This window comes from Festucalex cinctus, chromosome 1 (genome assembly GCF_051991245.1).
Source record: "Festucalex cinctus isolate MCC-2025b chromosome 1, RoL_Fcin_1.0, whole genome shotgun sequence".
NCBI lineage: Eukaryota > Metazoa > Chordata > Actinopteri > Syngnathiformes > Syngnathidae > Festucalex > Festucalex cinctus.
The window spans coordinates 3,763,831-3,781,525 of record NC_135411.1 but is presented as its reverse complement, the minus strand read 5'-3'; the positions used below and the strand labels follow the sequence as shown (position 1 = coordinate 3,781,525).

Sequence of the window (17,695 nt, the reverse complement as noted above, 5' to 3'; positions counted from 1 at the left end):
AAGGTAAATCAAAGTGACATCCAGCACCGACCAAACACTTCCTGCCTTCCCCATGATTACAAAATCAAAGTCTTACGCCAACCCCGGAAGCCTCTAAATTCCAGCAAATTTAGCGAGATCTCAAGAGCCCAGAGGAAAAACTAAAGAGAGGAAGGAGGGAAGGATCGATAAGGCAGAGTGAGATCAATAGAAGCCAGTACATCCAATCCATCAAAGTGAAGTCCAGCACCAACAAGACCCCTCCTGCGTGGTTACAAAACCGGAGTCTTATGCCAACCCCAGAAACCTCAAACTTCCAATAAATTGAGATCTCAAGTGACCAGAGGAAAAACTAAAGAGAGGAAGGAGGGAAGGATAGATAAAGCAAAGTGAGATCCACAGACACCAGCACCCACTGATTCAAGGGGCTGTGGGAGGGAGAGGCAACTTCTGTTTGAGTTTCAGTAGATGCTGGTGCGATGGATCTGGCATGCATAAGGACCACCACCAAAGAAAGAAGCCGTCAACCGCGGTCCAGCAAAGCGAGCACCCCCCCCCCGGAATCCCCAGGCCGCGGCAGCACCAAGGCCACCCCCAAGCCACCCGAGCGGACACCGGTCGGCGAGCCGACCCAGACACCCGGAACACCCCCGCCCCAGCCCCGGCCCACACCCCCGAGCCCAAGGCCGCAGAACGAGGCCCAGCGGGCCCCCACAGCGCCCCACCGGTCCCCAGCCCCCATCCCCCCACGACCCCCCCGCACCCCACCCAAACCCGCCATCCACCACGACCCAGGCCCCACCACCCCCGACCCCCAAACCCCCGAACACACCCCGACCCCCAGCACCCAACCCCCCACCCACCCATACCTCCACCCCCCCCCCAAACAAGCCGCCCCCCCCCGACGGCCGCCACCCCCCCCCCGCGAACCCGGCCCCCCGCGAGAACCCCCCACCCCCCCCGGAAACCGGCACCGGGCAGCAGCGCAGAGAGGGAAGATGTGCCCACCCCACCTCCAGCCGCGCGAGATTTGCACAGCGGCGGGAGGGGGGAAGCAGAGGAGGAAGCACCAGGGGAGAAGGCGGAACACCAGAACACCGAGCCCGGTGGGGAGAGGCCCCGGTCGTCACGCCAGAGTACAAGTGACACCTAACCCTGTTACTGAGTCCGCCAGCTCGCCGACTGGCGAGCTCTACCCTACACCGTGAATGTGGCCCCACCCAGTGTATATACAAGTGTGTGCGTGTGGTGCATTAAAATTGGGAGCAGGTGAGTCGGAGCAGAGGGAAAAATTTTCCCCTATTCCGACACACCCGTATCCCCCCCCAAAAAATGAATATGTATATGTGTGGTGCATTAAAAAAAGGGAATGGAGGGACAAAGTGGTGGGGCAGGGACACAAATGGGGGGGACCACAGCGCTGCCAGGCACTGCAGTCCATCCCCTCTGATGGCTCCCCGCCCCAACTCACCCCTCCCCTTGGACGTGAGGTGCATTAAAATTGGAGGGGAGTTGAAGGGTGAAGACGGTGTTTCCACCCTTCCCCACCCCACCAAGAAATGTGTTGTGTGCCCTATGTGTATATTTACAAAGTGTATAGTGCAAGCTAGTGAAGTGAGTAAGAGGAGCGACCAGCGGGGCCTCACCCAACCCGGCGGGTGTAGGTGGCACGCCCGCCCCCCAGCACCCCCACCCCCTGCCGCCCCCCACCTCATCCACCCGGCACCACGGCGCCCTCTCGTGGACACTTGCGTCATCATCCTCAGTTTTGCATTCGGATTGGCTGGATTGTGAGAAATGCTCGTCGTCGTCGCCGGTTGATTCGAGACGACTGCCCAAAACGACACAATCATGATTCAGTTGACGGTTTGTTTGTTTTTTCCGGATGAAAAAAAAGAAACTTCCGGAACAAAACAACAACCTCAAAAGTGATTGGATCTTTTCTTCCAGATGATTTTCTTCTCCAGTTGATGGTTGTTCTTCTTCGAGATTGATTCAATCAATTCTACAAATATTCAATGTTGACAGAACTTCTTCTTTTCTAAAAAAAAAATGTTTGTCCACATTTATCCACAATTGTCTTCTACCCTAGATGACTTTTGTTCAAATATTGTTGCGTTCTATTCGACGTTAACTCATTCCCTGCCATTGACGGAAAAAGACGTCAAATGATGCATTTTTTTTTGCTGGTCTGGCAGTGAATGTGTTAATGGTCTTCCATTCTAGATTATTACAAGCTAATCGAGATGATTGCTTTTTATTCCAGATGATCGTGTTTTCTTGTCGATGACTGCCATCTGTTCCAGACGTTTGTGCTCCTACGATTGTTTTCTACTCTAGGCGACTTTCTTTTTGTTCTAGATTGTCTTTTAGATGACCGTGTGTTCCCTTGTCGACGATATTCTGAATGTTTGTCTACTGGTCGAGATTGTTGGATTCTATTGTAGGCCTGTTGTGTTCTATTTGAGGTGATGGTTTTCCATTCTAGATTATTATAATCGAATCTAGATGATTGCCTTTTATTCCAGATGATTGTGTTTTCTTGCAGACAAAAGGATCTAGATGATTGTTTTGTGTTCCCGTTTTTTTCTTGTGGTTGACTTCTGTTCTAGATGTTTGTGTTCCTTTCTATATGATTATGTAGTTGTACTATTCTATATTGACTGTTTTTTTTTCTAGATTGTTGAGTTCTATTGTAGACAATTGTGTTCTGTTCTAGGTGATTATTGTTTTTTAGTCTAGAATATCGTGTTTTCTTTTTCTGTTCTAGATGTTTGTGTTCCTTTCTACATATTTGTCTTCTATTCTATATTGACTGTTTTTTTCTAGATTGTTGAGTTCTATTGTAGCCAATTGTGTTCTGTTCTAGGTGATTATTGTATTTTAGTCTAGACTATCGTGTTTTCTTTTTCTGTTCTAGATGTTTGTGTTCCTTTCTATATGATTATGTAGTTGTACTATTCTATATTGACTTTTTTTTCTAGATTGTTGAGTTCTATTGTAGCCAATTGTGTTCTGTTCTAGGTGATTATTGTTTTTTAGTCTAGACTATCGTGTTTTCTTTTTCTGTTCTAGATGTTTGTGTTCCTTTCTACGTATTTGTCTTCTATTCTATATTGACTGTTTTTTTTTCTAGATTGTTGAGTTCTATTGTAGACAATAGTGTTCTATTCGAGGTAATTGTCTTCCATTCTAGATTATGCACTAATGTAGATGATTTCTTTTTATTCCAGATGATTGTGTTTTCTTGCAGACAAAATGGTCCAGATGATTGTTTTGTGTTACCGTCTTTTCTTGTAGTGGTTGACTTCTTTTCTAGATGTTTGTCTTCCTTTTGATATGATTATGTAGTTGTACTATTCTTGTATTGACTGTTTTTTTTTTTTTCCAGATTGTTGAGTTCTATTGTAGACAATTGTGTTCTATTCGAGGTGATTGTTTTCCATTCTAGATTATTGCATTGTATACTAGATGATGGCTTTTTATTCCAGATGATCGTGTTTTCTTATCAGTGACTGGTTTCTGTCGGAGATGTTTGTGCCCCAACAATTGTCCTGCTCTTTTGTTCTAGATTCTCTTTGAGATGATTCTCTTGTAGACTTCTAGATGTTCGTGTACCATTCTTTTTTTTTTTAGTTGTATTGTAGACAAATTTGTTCTGTTCTAGCTCAGTGATTGTTTTTTAGTCTCGATGATCATGTTTTCTTCTTCTGTCCTAAACGTTCGTGTTCCTTTCTATGTGTTTGTCTTCTATTCTAGATGACTTTCTTTTGTTCTAGATTGTTGGGTTCCATCGTTGATAATTGTGTTCTATTCGGAGTGATTGTTTTCCATTCTAGATTATTCGGATCTCATCTAGATGATTGCTTTTTATTCCAGATTGTGTTTTCTTGTCGATGTTTGTGCTCCTTCTGTACGATTGCGTTCTATTCTAGACGACTCTCCTGTTCTATGTTGTCTTTTATTCCAGATGATTGCGTTCTCTTGCAGACAAAATGATCTAGATCTATTTTTTGTTACCGTTTTCCTCTTGTGGTTGACTTGTGTTCTCGATGTTTGTGTTCCTTTCTATACGATTGTGTACTATTCCACTTGACCGTTTTTTCCTAGATTGTTGAGTTCTGTTGTCGACAATTGTGTTCTGTTCTCGGTGATGATTTTTTTAGTCTAGATTATCGTGTTTTCTTCTTCTGTTTTTGATGACTGTCTATTGGTCGAGATTGTTGCGTTCTACTTGAGTTGATTGTTTTCCTTTCTCGAGTATTGCATCGTAATCTCGATGATTGTCTTTATTCTGGGTTGTCGTGTTTTCTTGTCGATGACAATCTTCTGTTCTCGATGTTTGTGCTCCTTCTGCACGATTGTCTTATATTCCGGATGACGTGTGCTCTTTACACGATTTACCGATTGTTCTTGATCGTTTTCGCCGAGCGTGTTCCGTTGTAGACGGCGGCCTTTTTTCGAGATTCCGCTGTTGCGTTCCCATTGATTGTGTTGTGATGTCACAACATCACCCGTCAGACGAAACGATTTTTTTTTTTTTGTAGTAATCCTCTCAGGTTGTCAGGTCACTACACTTCATCCTTTTTGGTTGAACTCAAGCAGCCGGCGTCCGCCCACTTTGATTGGAAAATGAGAAAATGTTACGGGCTCTTTGTTGTCCCAAATTTGAATTGGGAAAGGCGGGAAGCCCCGCCCCCTCGAGCGGGTTGAGGCGCAACTCGTGCTGACGTCGTCATGAGTCAGCGACTTTTCACGCGTTTCGAATATTTTTACAATCAATTCATCTCTTGATTATTCAATCGATTCATTTAAATTTTGCATTAAAATTTACTACCAAAATATTTTTTTGTTCCCTAATTTCTGTTTATTAACCAGTAGGGGTGCTAAAAAAAAAAATCGATTCGGCGATATATCGCGATACTACATCGCGCGATTCTCGAATCGATTCAATAAAAAAAAAAAAAATCTATTTTTTATTTTTTTTTATTTTTTTTTTAAGAGCTCAGAATTGTTCATTCGGTAGTTTTACCGATTCAACGTCTTATCATCCTTGCCTTTTTTTGTGTGTGTGTGTGTGTGTGTGTGAATCGATTTTTCAACTTCCATTTTTAATGGAAAAATATTCAACAAAACGTCTGACTTCGGGTTCGGATTCACACCTTGAGCATGGAAGAATGTTATATGAGCGGAACATAAAGCCTTAATATTTTATTTTAATGCTGTTCAAACATGAAACAGATTACAACCTCTATAAGACTGACATTTCAGATAAATAAATCATACATTTTCATATAAATCTTACACTCTACAAGCTTACTGATTAGTATTTTCTAAATTTGAATGAAAAAAATCCGCAACAATCGACTTATAAATTCGTATCGGGATTAACCGGTATCGAATCGAATCGTGACCTGTGAATCGTGATACGAATCGAATCGTCAGGTACTCGGCAATTCACACCCCTATTAACCAGTGATCGGTGCGTGCGGCTTCATTCGCGCCTGACCAACCGATGCCGATGCAGCTTGTTCAAAAATCAGGTCGTCATGACCAAAATCGTCTTTTGTTTTCCTTCTCGTTGTCAGGCGACATCACGCAGAAAGGTTACGAGAAGAAAAGGTCCCAGCTGATCGCAGCGTTTCTACCACAAGGCCCAGGTAAGCATTTTCAGGCCTCACGCGTACTTGAAATATATTTGATCGTTTTTATTGGATTTTTGTAAGATAATAATGCATATTCAAGTATTGCTGAGCACAGTTAACTCATTCACTCCCAGCCATTTTCATGTTCTATTGCTATCAAAAAAAAAAAATGTGTCTCTTTCATCAGGGAAAAAAAAAAGTACAGTATATATTTTTTTTATGTTTTTATGTTTTGTAGCAATTATCATTATTCACAAACCTGTTGAAAATACTGAGAAAAAGAGCTTGTTGCAACATGGACCTGGTTGATCTCTTATACTTTGCTGCCACCTGCTGGCCGTTTTTTTTTTATTGTAATAAGTACCATCGCTTTAAGTGACCGCTTCAGGTCAGAAACCGCATCAAAACCTTCATACAAAAACTCTAGCATAGAAAAACCTAAAAAACGTATAAATACGTTTTTGGGAGTGAATGAGTTAACGGCTGGCTCCGAAGAAGTCCAGTGCGCTCGCTTCAAGAGATTTGACCGTGACTTTCAAAAGGACTCGTAAAAACAAGAGCGCTCAACATTGCAACTAAACATCATGTTCATCATCGATGCATTTCTTGTTGATTTTTCAGTTTTTTAATAGATACATTGGATTTAAAAAAAAAAAATCCATATTTTTGTAATTGCCACCCTTGCATTTCAAAACAAGACTATATTTCTAAAATCGCCAGTGTGTAAAATGCATAAATTAAAATTAAATTAAAATAATTTAATAATAATAATAATTGCTGGATTGGTCTGGAACATCCATCGAAAAATCGGTAAAAAAAAATGTTTGTCTTCAAAATAAAAAAAAATAAAAAAAAGCAGATGTTTGCAAATTTTAATTAAAAAAAAAACCCCTGAAAACAAACACATAAAGCTATCTAGTCTAAAATAAATAAATACAAAATCGGAGAATATTTACTGACGAGAGGCTGAAATTCAGAGAGCTTTATAAACAATTGTTTATCAAACAAAATAGTTGCCCTGATCAATTGATAAGTAATTGTTGCACCTGTGCATCTCATATTAAAACATCAAAATGTTCAACTAAACCATATCGTTTATCAACCCAAAGTGTGCTAGCTTACCGCTAACATATAATGTGAAACTCCATAGACAAGCTAATGGAATTAGCATAACTGTTATGCTAATTATAAGTCTTGTACAGAAGAAAGTTCTATTCGATTAAAACATCTATTTTTCACACATTGGGAAGAATTTGTGCCTTTGCGTCGTGTTATCTCATCAACGTTTGTGTGTGGATATTCGTTATTTTGAAGGAAAAACACTCCTGAAGTCGATGCTAACTTCCTGTTAGCATTTGCTAACTTCCCTGTTTGCTCTGGGATAGCAACGAATCATGTTTTGTATTTAAATTTAAGTGGATGTCATTGTTAACGTTGTGTGTTTATTTTTACAGTTAACTCATTAAACATCTTAAAGGACGTTTCGTGACAACAGAATAACATACGCAAAAATACTTGCTAGTTGCTAATGCTACGCAAGCAAAATGGCGCATCCAGGGTGCTTTCACACTAGGGGTGTGAATTGCCGAGTACCTGACGATTCGATTCGTATCACGATTCACAGGTCACGATTCGATTCGATACCGATTAATCCCGATACGAATTTATAAGTCGATTGTTGCGATTTTTTTTCATTCAAATTTAGAAAATACTAATCAGTAAGCTTGTAGAGTGTAAGATTTATATGAAAATGTATGATTTATTGATCTGAAATTTCAGTCTTATAGAGGTTGTAATCTGTTTCATGTTTGAACAGCATTAAAATAAAATATTAAGGCTTAATGTTCCGTTCATATAACATTCTTCCATGCTCAAGGTGCGAATCCTAACCCGAAGTCAGACGTTTTGTAGAATATTTTTCCATTAAAAATGGAAGTTGAAAAATAGATTCACACACAAAAAAAAAAAAAAAAAAAAGGCAATGATGATAAGACGTTGAATCGGTAAGACTACCGAATGAACAATTCTGAGCTCTTAAAAAAAAAAAAAAAAAAAAAAAAAAAAAAAAAAAAAAAATCGATTTCTTTTTTTATCGATTCGAGAATCGCGCGATGTAGTATCGCGATATATCGCCAAATCGATTTTTTTTTAACACCCCTATTTCACACCATCAGAAACTTCAGTTGTCTTTGATAACGTTTTCATGGGGAAATAATCGACCATTTGGCCCAAATGGGCCGATTGTTTTTGGCCGATGTTTGAAGGCCGATAATCGGCCGACTTCTAATAAGCGCAAAACTCAATTTTAAGAGTTAAAATTAGCCAATTAAATGAGCCAAGAGCCCACCAAAAATGGCATTTTGAGCGCAGGCGCGGACCCGTCGGGAGTGCCGGAGCGGAGAGCGCCGCTGGCCACGCCCTCCTCGGCGTCGCGACACCACCGCAGGCGTCTGTCGGGTTCTCGGGACGAACGCTACCGCTCAGGTGAGCATTCGACCGCAAAATCACTTTTTTGCTGTGAGCTTTTCCAATCCGACCGGCGATCCGGATGGGTCGCCCGCCCGCCCGTTGGAGCGGTCACCCGGCGATCGGCGGACGCTTTGAAAACGGGCGTCTTTTTTTTTGCGTGTGGTCAGACATCCACAGCGAGGCGGTGCAGGCGGCGCTGGCCAAACACCGCGAGAGGAAGATGGCCGTCCCCATGCCGTCCAAGCGGCGCTCCCTGCTGGCGCACAACTCCGTCGACGCCTACACGCCGCCAGGTACCTCAACGTGAGACGGGTGAAATGGCAAACTCGGAGTCGGTGGAACAGATCGACTTTAAACTTCAAGCGATACTTCACTTATTTCGCCCATTATAGCAATAAAAAGTTGATGTTTTGTCTAGAATTCATTTGATCCTTTCATTATTTTCCACGTCCAATTAGTACCTCGCAAAACACATTTCGCAACTTGCTGTCGACTGAAAATGACATCACAACTGCTCGGGTAACCAATCACAGCTCAGTCGGTTTGGTCACGTGACATTCACAAGCTGAGCTGTGATTGGCTCCCCGAGCAGTTGTGATGTCATTTTCAGTCGACAGCAAGTTGCGAAATGTGTTTTTCAATGGTTTTTTAATTGTACGTGAAAAGTAATGAAAATATCACATTTATTATCGACAAAATCTGAACTTTGTATTGCTATAATGGGCGAAATAAGTGAAGTATCGCTTGAACCCTAACAAACATTGACAAAAGACGTATCACTTAAAGGTCATAGCTATAGTTTATTTCTAGAAACATACAATAAAAAAAATAACATCTGTAGAACTCGAAAAAAAAAAGACATTTCTAAAAAAGAACCGAAATATAGCAGATAATTAATTAATCAATATTGTAAAGGTTAAAGTGTCAGGAAGGTCTCGGGCTGCTCGATTATGAAGAAAATATTAATCACGATTATTTTGATCATTTAGTTTTTGGTACAAAACAAGAACATGTTTAAACGTAAAAAAAATATATATTAAGACAAAATTCTTTCATTATGCAAGTTCCTTTTGGACGAATTATTATTATTTTTTTATTAAATTGGTTATTTTTAAAATAAAATAAAAAAAGGTGCAAATGTGTAAATTTAAACAACTCAATCAAAATTAGTATAAACTCATTTGCTCCCAAAAAGGTGGAAAAATACGTTCTCTTTTAAATGTTTTAAGTGTACCAAAGACGTATTAATACGTTTTTTTGTTTATATATATATATATATATATATATATATATATATGCTATAGCATACAGAAAGCTTCAATGCAGCCTCTCAACTGCAGTGACCGGGTGAAAAAAATGGCAGTAATTACAAAAACGGCCAGCAGGTGTCAGCAGAGTATAAGAGATCAACCAGGGCCATATTGCAAAAAGGCTTTTTTTCTCCCCACTGTTATTTAAACAGATTTGTGAAACGGATAGAAATATACGTTTTTTTTTTTTTCCCGATGAAAGAATAGACTCTAATCGTTTTTTTTGGTAGGTTCCATGTTTTTATAACAATCAGAGACAATATTCTGTGAACCTTGCGAAATGAGTCCAAATCCAGTAAAAGAGGCGGGAGCGAAGGGGGTTGGAATTTTGTCTCACGTCTGGGTTAAGTTTGAGTTGGTGACCTGTTAAGTTGGGAGGTCAAGTGTCAACTGTGATGTCACCATCCAGTTTCAACCGGTTTTAGGCTGTGCGATGTCAACACTTTATCCTCGACATGATGACAATCTTGAGTCTACGTGATGCCGATCGATTGACTGTCTGTTGGTGCAGTCTGAGAAATGTTTTGGTTGCCGGATTATGAAACACGTCTATACACGTCAACGGCGGCGAACGGTTGGATTCCAGTTGACAAACGCGTCCATTTCCAAACGTCCAAACGTCTGCTCCCAGACACGTCCTCGGGTTCCGAAGGGGGTGAAGACTACCGGGAGGGAGACGGCGAGGAGGAAGAGGAGGAGGAGGAGGAGGAGGAGGAGGAGGAGGACGGAGGCGGAAACGCGGGCGTCGCGGGAACGTCGCCGTCCGCCGCCAACACCAACTCGTCCACCGCCTCGTCGTCGTCGTCCTCGTCCGGCGGCAGCGGGGCGGCGGCGGCCGGCGGGCGCCTGGCCGAGGTTCTGGCCCAGCACGTCCACATGGCGGCGCAACAGCAGCACCTGCGGCGACACCAGCGGCACCGCGACACCGGTACGAAGCTTCTTTCATATTCATTCATATTTTATTATATAGTTTATTTCGATGTTTTTTTACAAATATTTTTTTTATTTTTTTATTTTATAATATTAATATTTATTTGTATATATTAATTATGTCATATAATTATATATATTATAGGGGTTAATTAATTAATGAATTAATTAAACTATTAACTGAGCGTCTTACACACGGTTCAATTGTAGAGCCGCTGCTTTTCTCAAATTAAAAAAAAAAAAAACAGAGGTAGGGAGGTTATAGGTAAAAAAATAAATAAAATACTGCTCTGTTTTTTTGGAATATTTTTTTAAATAATGTTTTTCCCCCTGTTGTTCTGAATAATTTTTTTTCTCCTGTTTTTTTCTGAGTAATTTTTCCTTCTGTTTTTCTGAATATTTTGTTCAGTTTTGGGTAATTTTTGTTTTTTTTTAATCATGTTTTTCCCCGTTTTTCTGAATATTTTTTTCCTTGTTTTTCGGAATATTTTTTAGGACAGAAAAAAAAAAATCAGTAAAAACAGAAAAATTATGACAAAAGAAAGTCTTTGATTCCTTGAAACTATTTATAATATAATATAATAACTTGAAATGACTCAATAAGCACAATAAGAAAGTGAAATAAGAACAAAATAAACTCAAATAATAGCAACTGAAAAAACAAACAAAAACAGTCAAAACAAATACTGAGTGTTCCTGTGCGTTTTGGCCTCTTGGGGGCAGTGTGGTGCCGTGCATCCATTGGGGTACGCACTTAAAGTGAGTACAGAAGAACGTTCTATTCTATTAAAATATCTATTTTTCACACATTGGGAAGAATTTGTGCCTTTGCGGCATGTTATCTCATGTTATGTTTGTCCCCAAGTTGACTTCCTGTTAGCATTTGCTCACTTCCTGTTTGCGCTCGGCTAGCGATGTTTTTAAAAACGAAGCTTGTCTCGTATTTAAATACACAGCGGATGTCATTCTTCACGTTGTGTGTTTAGTTTGACAGTTCACTCATTAACTCATTCACTGCCATTGACGGAAAAAGACGTCAAATGATGCATTTTTGGTTTTTTTTTTGCTGGTCTGGGAATGAATGTGTTAATAAATAACTTTAAAAAAAAAATCAAAGTGGCCCTTGCAGCTTTCTATTTTTCTGTCTGTGGCCCTCAGAGGAAAAAGTTTGGACACCCCTGCTGTACATTATAGCAACAATTTATAATTGCTTCATTGATTTTTACCATGTTTAACTCATTCACTGCCATTGACGGAAAAAGACGTCAAATGATGCATATTTTATTTTATTTTTTGCTGGTCTGGGAATGAATGTGTTAATAAATAACTTTAAAAAAAAATCAAAGTGGCCCTTGCAGCTTTCTATTTTTCTGTCTGTGGCCCTCAGAGGAAAACGTTTGGACACCCCTGCTGTACATTATAGCAACAATTTATAATTGCTTCATTGATTTTTACCATGTTTAACTCATTCACTGCCATTGACGGAAAAAGACGTCAAATGATGCATATTTTATTTTATTTTTTGCTGGTCTGGGAATGAATGTGTTAATAAATAACTTTAAAAAAAAATCAAAGTGGCCCTTGCAGCTTTCTATTTTTCTGTCTGTGGCCCTCAGAGGAAAACGTTTGGACACCCCTGCTGTACATTATAGCAACAATTTATAATTGCTTCATTGATTTTTACCATGTTTAACTCATTCACTGCCATTGACGGAAAAAGACGTCAAATGATGCATTTTTTTGCTGGTCTGGCAATGAATGTGTTAAACATTTCAAAGGACGCTTATTATTATTTTAAGGAGAACAGAATAACCCAAATAACATGCGCTACACACATGCTAGTTGCTAATGCTACGCAAGCAAAATGGTGCATTCGGGGTACTTTCACAGCATCGGAAACTTTGGTTTTCTTTGATCACATTTTAAGGGGAAAACAATCGTCCATTTGGCCCAATTGGATGATTGTTTTGGACGATTGAAGGCCAATAATCGGACGATTTTTTTTTTTGATAGATGAACAAAAACAAAAAAAAAAGCTCATTTTTGCAGACAGATTTAGTGAAAGTATCCCAAAGTGAAATCAAATGTGCACGCGCGCGTCTTGCAAGCACTGGAGGGGAAAACATGGACGCAAGGTCGCCGTCTGTTTTGTATTTATTGATGATCGTCGGAATGTGGGCCGCTGCCAGCCTCATTTCTTCTTCTTTCTTCTTCTTCCCGCCTCCTGCCAATCTGGCGTCCAATCACAAAGAATGTCTGCCGCCTGTCAAGGTTAAAACTTCACGTCCACGTGCAGGTCGTCTGGAGGGCTTCTTTTTTTTTTCTTTTTTTTGTCTTTCTTGCATCGGAAGTTATCGTTTCATTTCCTCAATGAAAACGAAACAAAATCAACTAAATCAGTCGGATTTAAAAAAAAATGGTGCATAAAATGAACACGAGTCTGAAATTTGTGAAAGTGTCGGAAGCCCTGAAAATTTTTTTTTATCTGGCCATGCAAGTTGCGTCATTTAGTTTGAACTGCTAAAAGGCAACAAATTGACCTGGAACGGTTCGTAATTCGCTTTTCTTTGCGCTACAAACACGCGGGGCTGCTCAATTCGGAAGAAAATATTGGTCACGATTAATTTGAGAATAATTGAAATCACAATCAGGACGATCATTTTGGGGGGTTTTTTTGGTGCAAAACGAAAATGTTTAAACAAAAAAATATGAAGACAAATACATTTCTTTGAAATACTATAATTATGCAAGTTTCTTTTGGTTATTTTAACATTTTAATTTAATTTTAATTTAATTTTAATTTAATTTTAATTTAATTTTAATTTTTAATTTTTTTAATTTAATTTAAATTTCATTTAAAATTTAAAAAAAATTTACAAATGTATACATCGAAACAACCCAAAATTAGTATTAATAATCTTTTATTTTTGTTTACAATTCTGTAATTGTGGAGAGTAATAATTGAAATAGTAATTGAATTTCAAATAATTGCACAGCCCTGCGAACACGTTTCGATTGTTCCCACTCGAAAAGAAATGCCTAAAAACACACAACAACAAAAAAGTTGGGTTTTTTTGGGATTAGGAAAGTAGCACTCTGCAATGTTTTTTTTTTTTGTCCTTTTTTTTTTTTTTTTTTTTGACTGCTTATTCCTCACAAGGGTCGCAGGGGGTGCTGGAGCCTATCTCAGCTGGTACACCCCAAACTGGTTGCCACCCAATCGCAGCTCTGCAATGTTGTTTTATAAAAAAAAATAAATACAATGATAATAATAATAATAATAATAATAATAATAATAATAATATATGTATATATATATGTATATATATACACATTTTTTGATTTGCACTGTGCAACAATTGAGGTGTTGTGAAGTCGGACTTTCTGCGTGAGGATTTTTTTCCATCGGTCCGTTTGGAAAAAGTTTGCGTGGGCATTCGCGGTCGTCGATTGGCATCGATTCGGCGATCTTGTGGAAGTTTTTCTCTTGCGGTCACGATGTCATCGACGGATGACATCATCCGTGTCTGCTCCTCGGAAACCCAGTCCGGCCACGGCGGAACATCTGCCGTCGCGTCACGCGGGAAGGAAGGAACGAAGGCCAAACGCTCGCACTCATCACTCGGGAATGAAAATCCAAATCGCGTCAGGTTGACTTTTGAAACGTGTGCAAGTGAATCCAAAAAAAAAAAAAGCGGATGTCAAATGTTTTGCACTCCTTTTGTTTCCGCAGAGATGCGCTCGGCCCCTCCCGACGTGACGAGTGACACGAACGACGCCGCGTCGGCCGACAGGATCCCGCCGGCCAAAATGGCGGCCGGCGGCGGCGGCGCCGCCCACAAACAGACGCCCAAATACGGCAACGCGGAGCTGATGGACACCGGAGACGGTCAGCCAAACACGATGAATCGATCGGCAAAGGGGAAAGAACATTTTTCTGTTGAGATGAGAGACGTTGCCAGGAATCGATTAGCAAATTCATCGGCAACTATTTGGATAATCGATTCATCATTTCGGGACCTCGTTTACCCATTTTAAAACACCGTTTGTCCGATTAATCGATAAGTAAGTTTAAGTTCTGTAGTGGCTGATGAGATGACTGATGGAGTTCCGCAGGGTTCAATTCTAGGGCCACAATATTCGATTGATAACCATAAGCAAAAATAGTGCGATAACACGCTATTAATATCACAGCTCTACAATTAAAAAATAATAATAATAAAAAAATACAAATATTTGAGTAAATAAAAACAGCAATTAATAAATAAATAAATACATGTTTAAATAAATAAATGTTTAAATAAATAAATGTATAAATAAATACTAAAATAAATACCTAAATAAATAAATGTATAAATAAATACGAAAATAAAAACGAAAATAAATAAATAAATGTATAAATAAATACGAAAATAAAAACGAAAATAAATAAATAAATGTATAAATAAATACTAAAATAAATAATAAAATAAATAAATAAATAAATGAATGTTTAAATAAATAAATGTCTAAATAAATGCTAAAATAAATACTAAAATAAATAAATGTATAAATAAATACTAAAACCAATAAATGCATAAATAAATAAATAAATGTTTAAAATAAATAAATAAATATTTAAATAAATATTTAAATAAATAAATGTTAAAAAATAAAATAAATACATGTTTAAATAAATAAATAAATGTGTACATAAATACTAAAATAAATAAATGCATAAATAAATAAATAAATAAATAAATACATGTTTAAATAAATAAATAAATGTGTAAATAAATAACTGTTTAAAAAAATAAATACATGCTAAAATAAATATTGAAATAAATAAATGCATAAATAAATGTTAACATTCCGCTTTTGTTTTGAGTCTTCCTCTAAGATATTTTAGAACATCTCAGAGCCCCACGCAGCAACATGCTAACAGCTACAAGCTAGCATGTTTCCAGGGCGACGTCATTTGTGCCTCACTTGGCGCAGCGGACGTTTTGTGACGTTTTGTGACGTTTTGTGACGTTTTGTGACGTTTTGCCGTCAGGCGTTCCGGTCAGCAGCAGAGTTTCCGCCAAGATTCAGCAGCTGGTCAACACGCTGAAGAGGCCCAAGAGGCCGCCGCTGCGCGAGTTTTTCATCGACGACTCCGAGGAGATGCTGGAGGGTAAATCTTTTCTTTTTTCTTTTTTTTTTTAACACAATTTGGATCATTTATATAGTAAAAAAGACTTTGGCCACATTTCTTTCACGTCGAAGCCAATAGGTAAGCAGAGCTGCAGTGTTAGCACAGATTAGCATTAGCTTCCGTTCATAATGTTCATGCCTATACATATATATATATATATATATATATATATATATATATATATATATATATATATATATATATATATATATATATATATATATATATTAGGGGTGTGAAAAAAAATCGATTCGGCGATATATCGCGATACTACATCGCGCGATTCTCGAATCGATTCAATAATCGGCAGAATCGATTTTTTTTTATTTTTTTTTTTTATTTTTTTTTTTTTTAGGATTCACACCTTGAGCATGGAAGAATGTTATATGAACGGAACATTAAGCCTTAATATTTTATTTTAATGCTGTTCAAACATGAAACAGATTACAACCTCTATAAGACTGAAATTTCAGATAAATAAATCATACATTTTCATATAAATCTTACACTCTACAAGCTTACTGATTAGTATTTTCTAAATTTGAATGAAAAAAAATCGCAACAATCGACTTATAAATTCGTATCGGGATTAATCGGTATCGAATCGAATCGTGACCTGTGAATCGTGATACGAATCGAATCGTCAGGTACTAGGCAATTCACACCCCTAATATATATATATATATATATATATATATATATATATATATATATATATATATATATATATATATATATATATATATATATAAATCGAATGTTTCCTTTTAGTTCAATTTGAGATGTTGCGTGTGTTGTTGTTGTTTTTTTTTTGCTCGCGACAGCGCAGCAGCCGGACCCCAACGTGCCCAAAGCGGAGGGGCCCCAGATGGTGCCGGCCCAGGGGGAGGATGTGGGCGCGGTCAGCAGCTGGCCGCCCTGCCTGGAGGCGGCGCTGCAGCGCTGGGGCACCATCTCCCCCAAGGCCCCCTGCCTCACCAGCGTCCACGCCGGCGGCAAGCCGCTCTGCCAGCTCACTTACGGTGGGGAACAAAAACGCAAACGTCGCCCACACTGACACGCTTGGTCACTTTCTCGTATGTGTCGCAACACTTTTGTCCACATTTGTTCTCACTAGTGTTGTTCCGGTAGCATTTTTCGGCCCCCGACACCGATACTCAGCTTGGCAGTATCGGCCATTGGTTCAAAGCATTCAAGGGCCAATCGGATGTCTTCGATCGGCATGCGGTGATCATGTCACATATCAGTGAATGTCGTACACCAGCAAGGCACAAAATGCTGCATCCAAATTCCTAGATTAGCTTTGGAATTAATGGTATCGGCATGTTACTCGCGAGCAGTCACCGATAGCGAAACCGCTGTTTTAATGCAGTATCGGCAACCTCTGCCGATACCAGTATCGCTATCGGAACAACACTAATTATCACTTTACATATGTCACAATATTTTTGTCTACATTTAATAAAATAAAATAAAAAATCCACTTTCTGCATTTTATTTCACACGTTTTCCATTTACACTTGTACATATGTGTTCCAAAATTTTGTCTACATTTTTTTTTTTTTTTTTAAATCTTTCTAACTCATTCACTCGCCGCCATTTTCACATTTCGCAATCCCGTTCGCTCCCGGCTGTTTGACTGGATTTTGACTGATTTTGCAAGGCCCACAGAATATTGTGTTCTATTGCTATTAAAACATGGAACCTATCAAAAGAAAGATGAAAGTCTCTTCTTTCATCAGGAAAAAAAAAGTATGTTTCTATCTGTTTCCGTTTGGCAGCAATTAGCATTAGAAAAGTTTCATCAGTTTTCACAAATCTATTCAAAATTGTAAGTAATTGAGCTTTTTTTTCTCGATGGCCCTGGTTGATCTCATTTGCTCTGCTGCCACCTGCTGGCCGTTTGTGTAATTACTACCATTTCTGCAACCGTTCTTTGCAGTTGAGAGGCTAAATCAAAGCCTTCTGTATGCTGTAGCATAAAAACAACAAAAAACGTATAAATACGTCTTTGGGACATGTAGAGCTTTAAAAAAAACGTATTTATACGTTATTGGGAGTAAATGAGTTCATAATTTTTGGAGACAAATCAGCAGGCTTTGCGGAAGCCTGATAATGATCCCGGTCATGAATCAGGTGTGTTAGTGGAGGGAAAGATGGAAAACAGGCTGGATAGCGACGGGCTC

At 38.8% G+C, this 17,695-nt stretch overlaps 1 protein-coding gene across 7 annotated transcripts in view; it reads left to right on the top strand.

Moving 5' to 3' along the window:
* The window catches only part of LOC144013395 (disco-interacting protein 2 homolog C-like), an 89,640-nt gene that overhangs the window by 21,795 nt on the left and 50,150 nt on the right, over positions 1 to 17,695 (top strand). For all 7 annotated transcript variants that reach the window (XM_077512229.1, XM_077512220.1, XM_077512211.1 and 4 more), the window contains exons 2-8: positions 5,568 to 5,639; positions 7,995 to 8,108; positions 8,261 to 8,386; positions 10,035 to 10,331; positions 14,067 to 14,222; positions 15,369 to 15,488; positions 16,334 to 16,531. In XM_077512229.1, the coding sequence (XP_077368355.1) occupies positions 5,568 to 5,639; positions 7,995 to 8,108; positions 8,261 to 8,386; positions 10,035 to 10,331; positions 14,067 to 14,222; positions 15,369 to 15,488; positions 16,334 to 16,531 (1,083 nt within the window). The remainder of the gene's footprint in view (positions 1 to 5,567; positions 5,640 to 7,994; positions 8,109 to 8,260; positions 8,387 to 10,034; positions 10,332 to 14,066; positions 14,223 to 15,368; positions 15,489 to 16,333; positions 16,532 to 17,695) is intronic.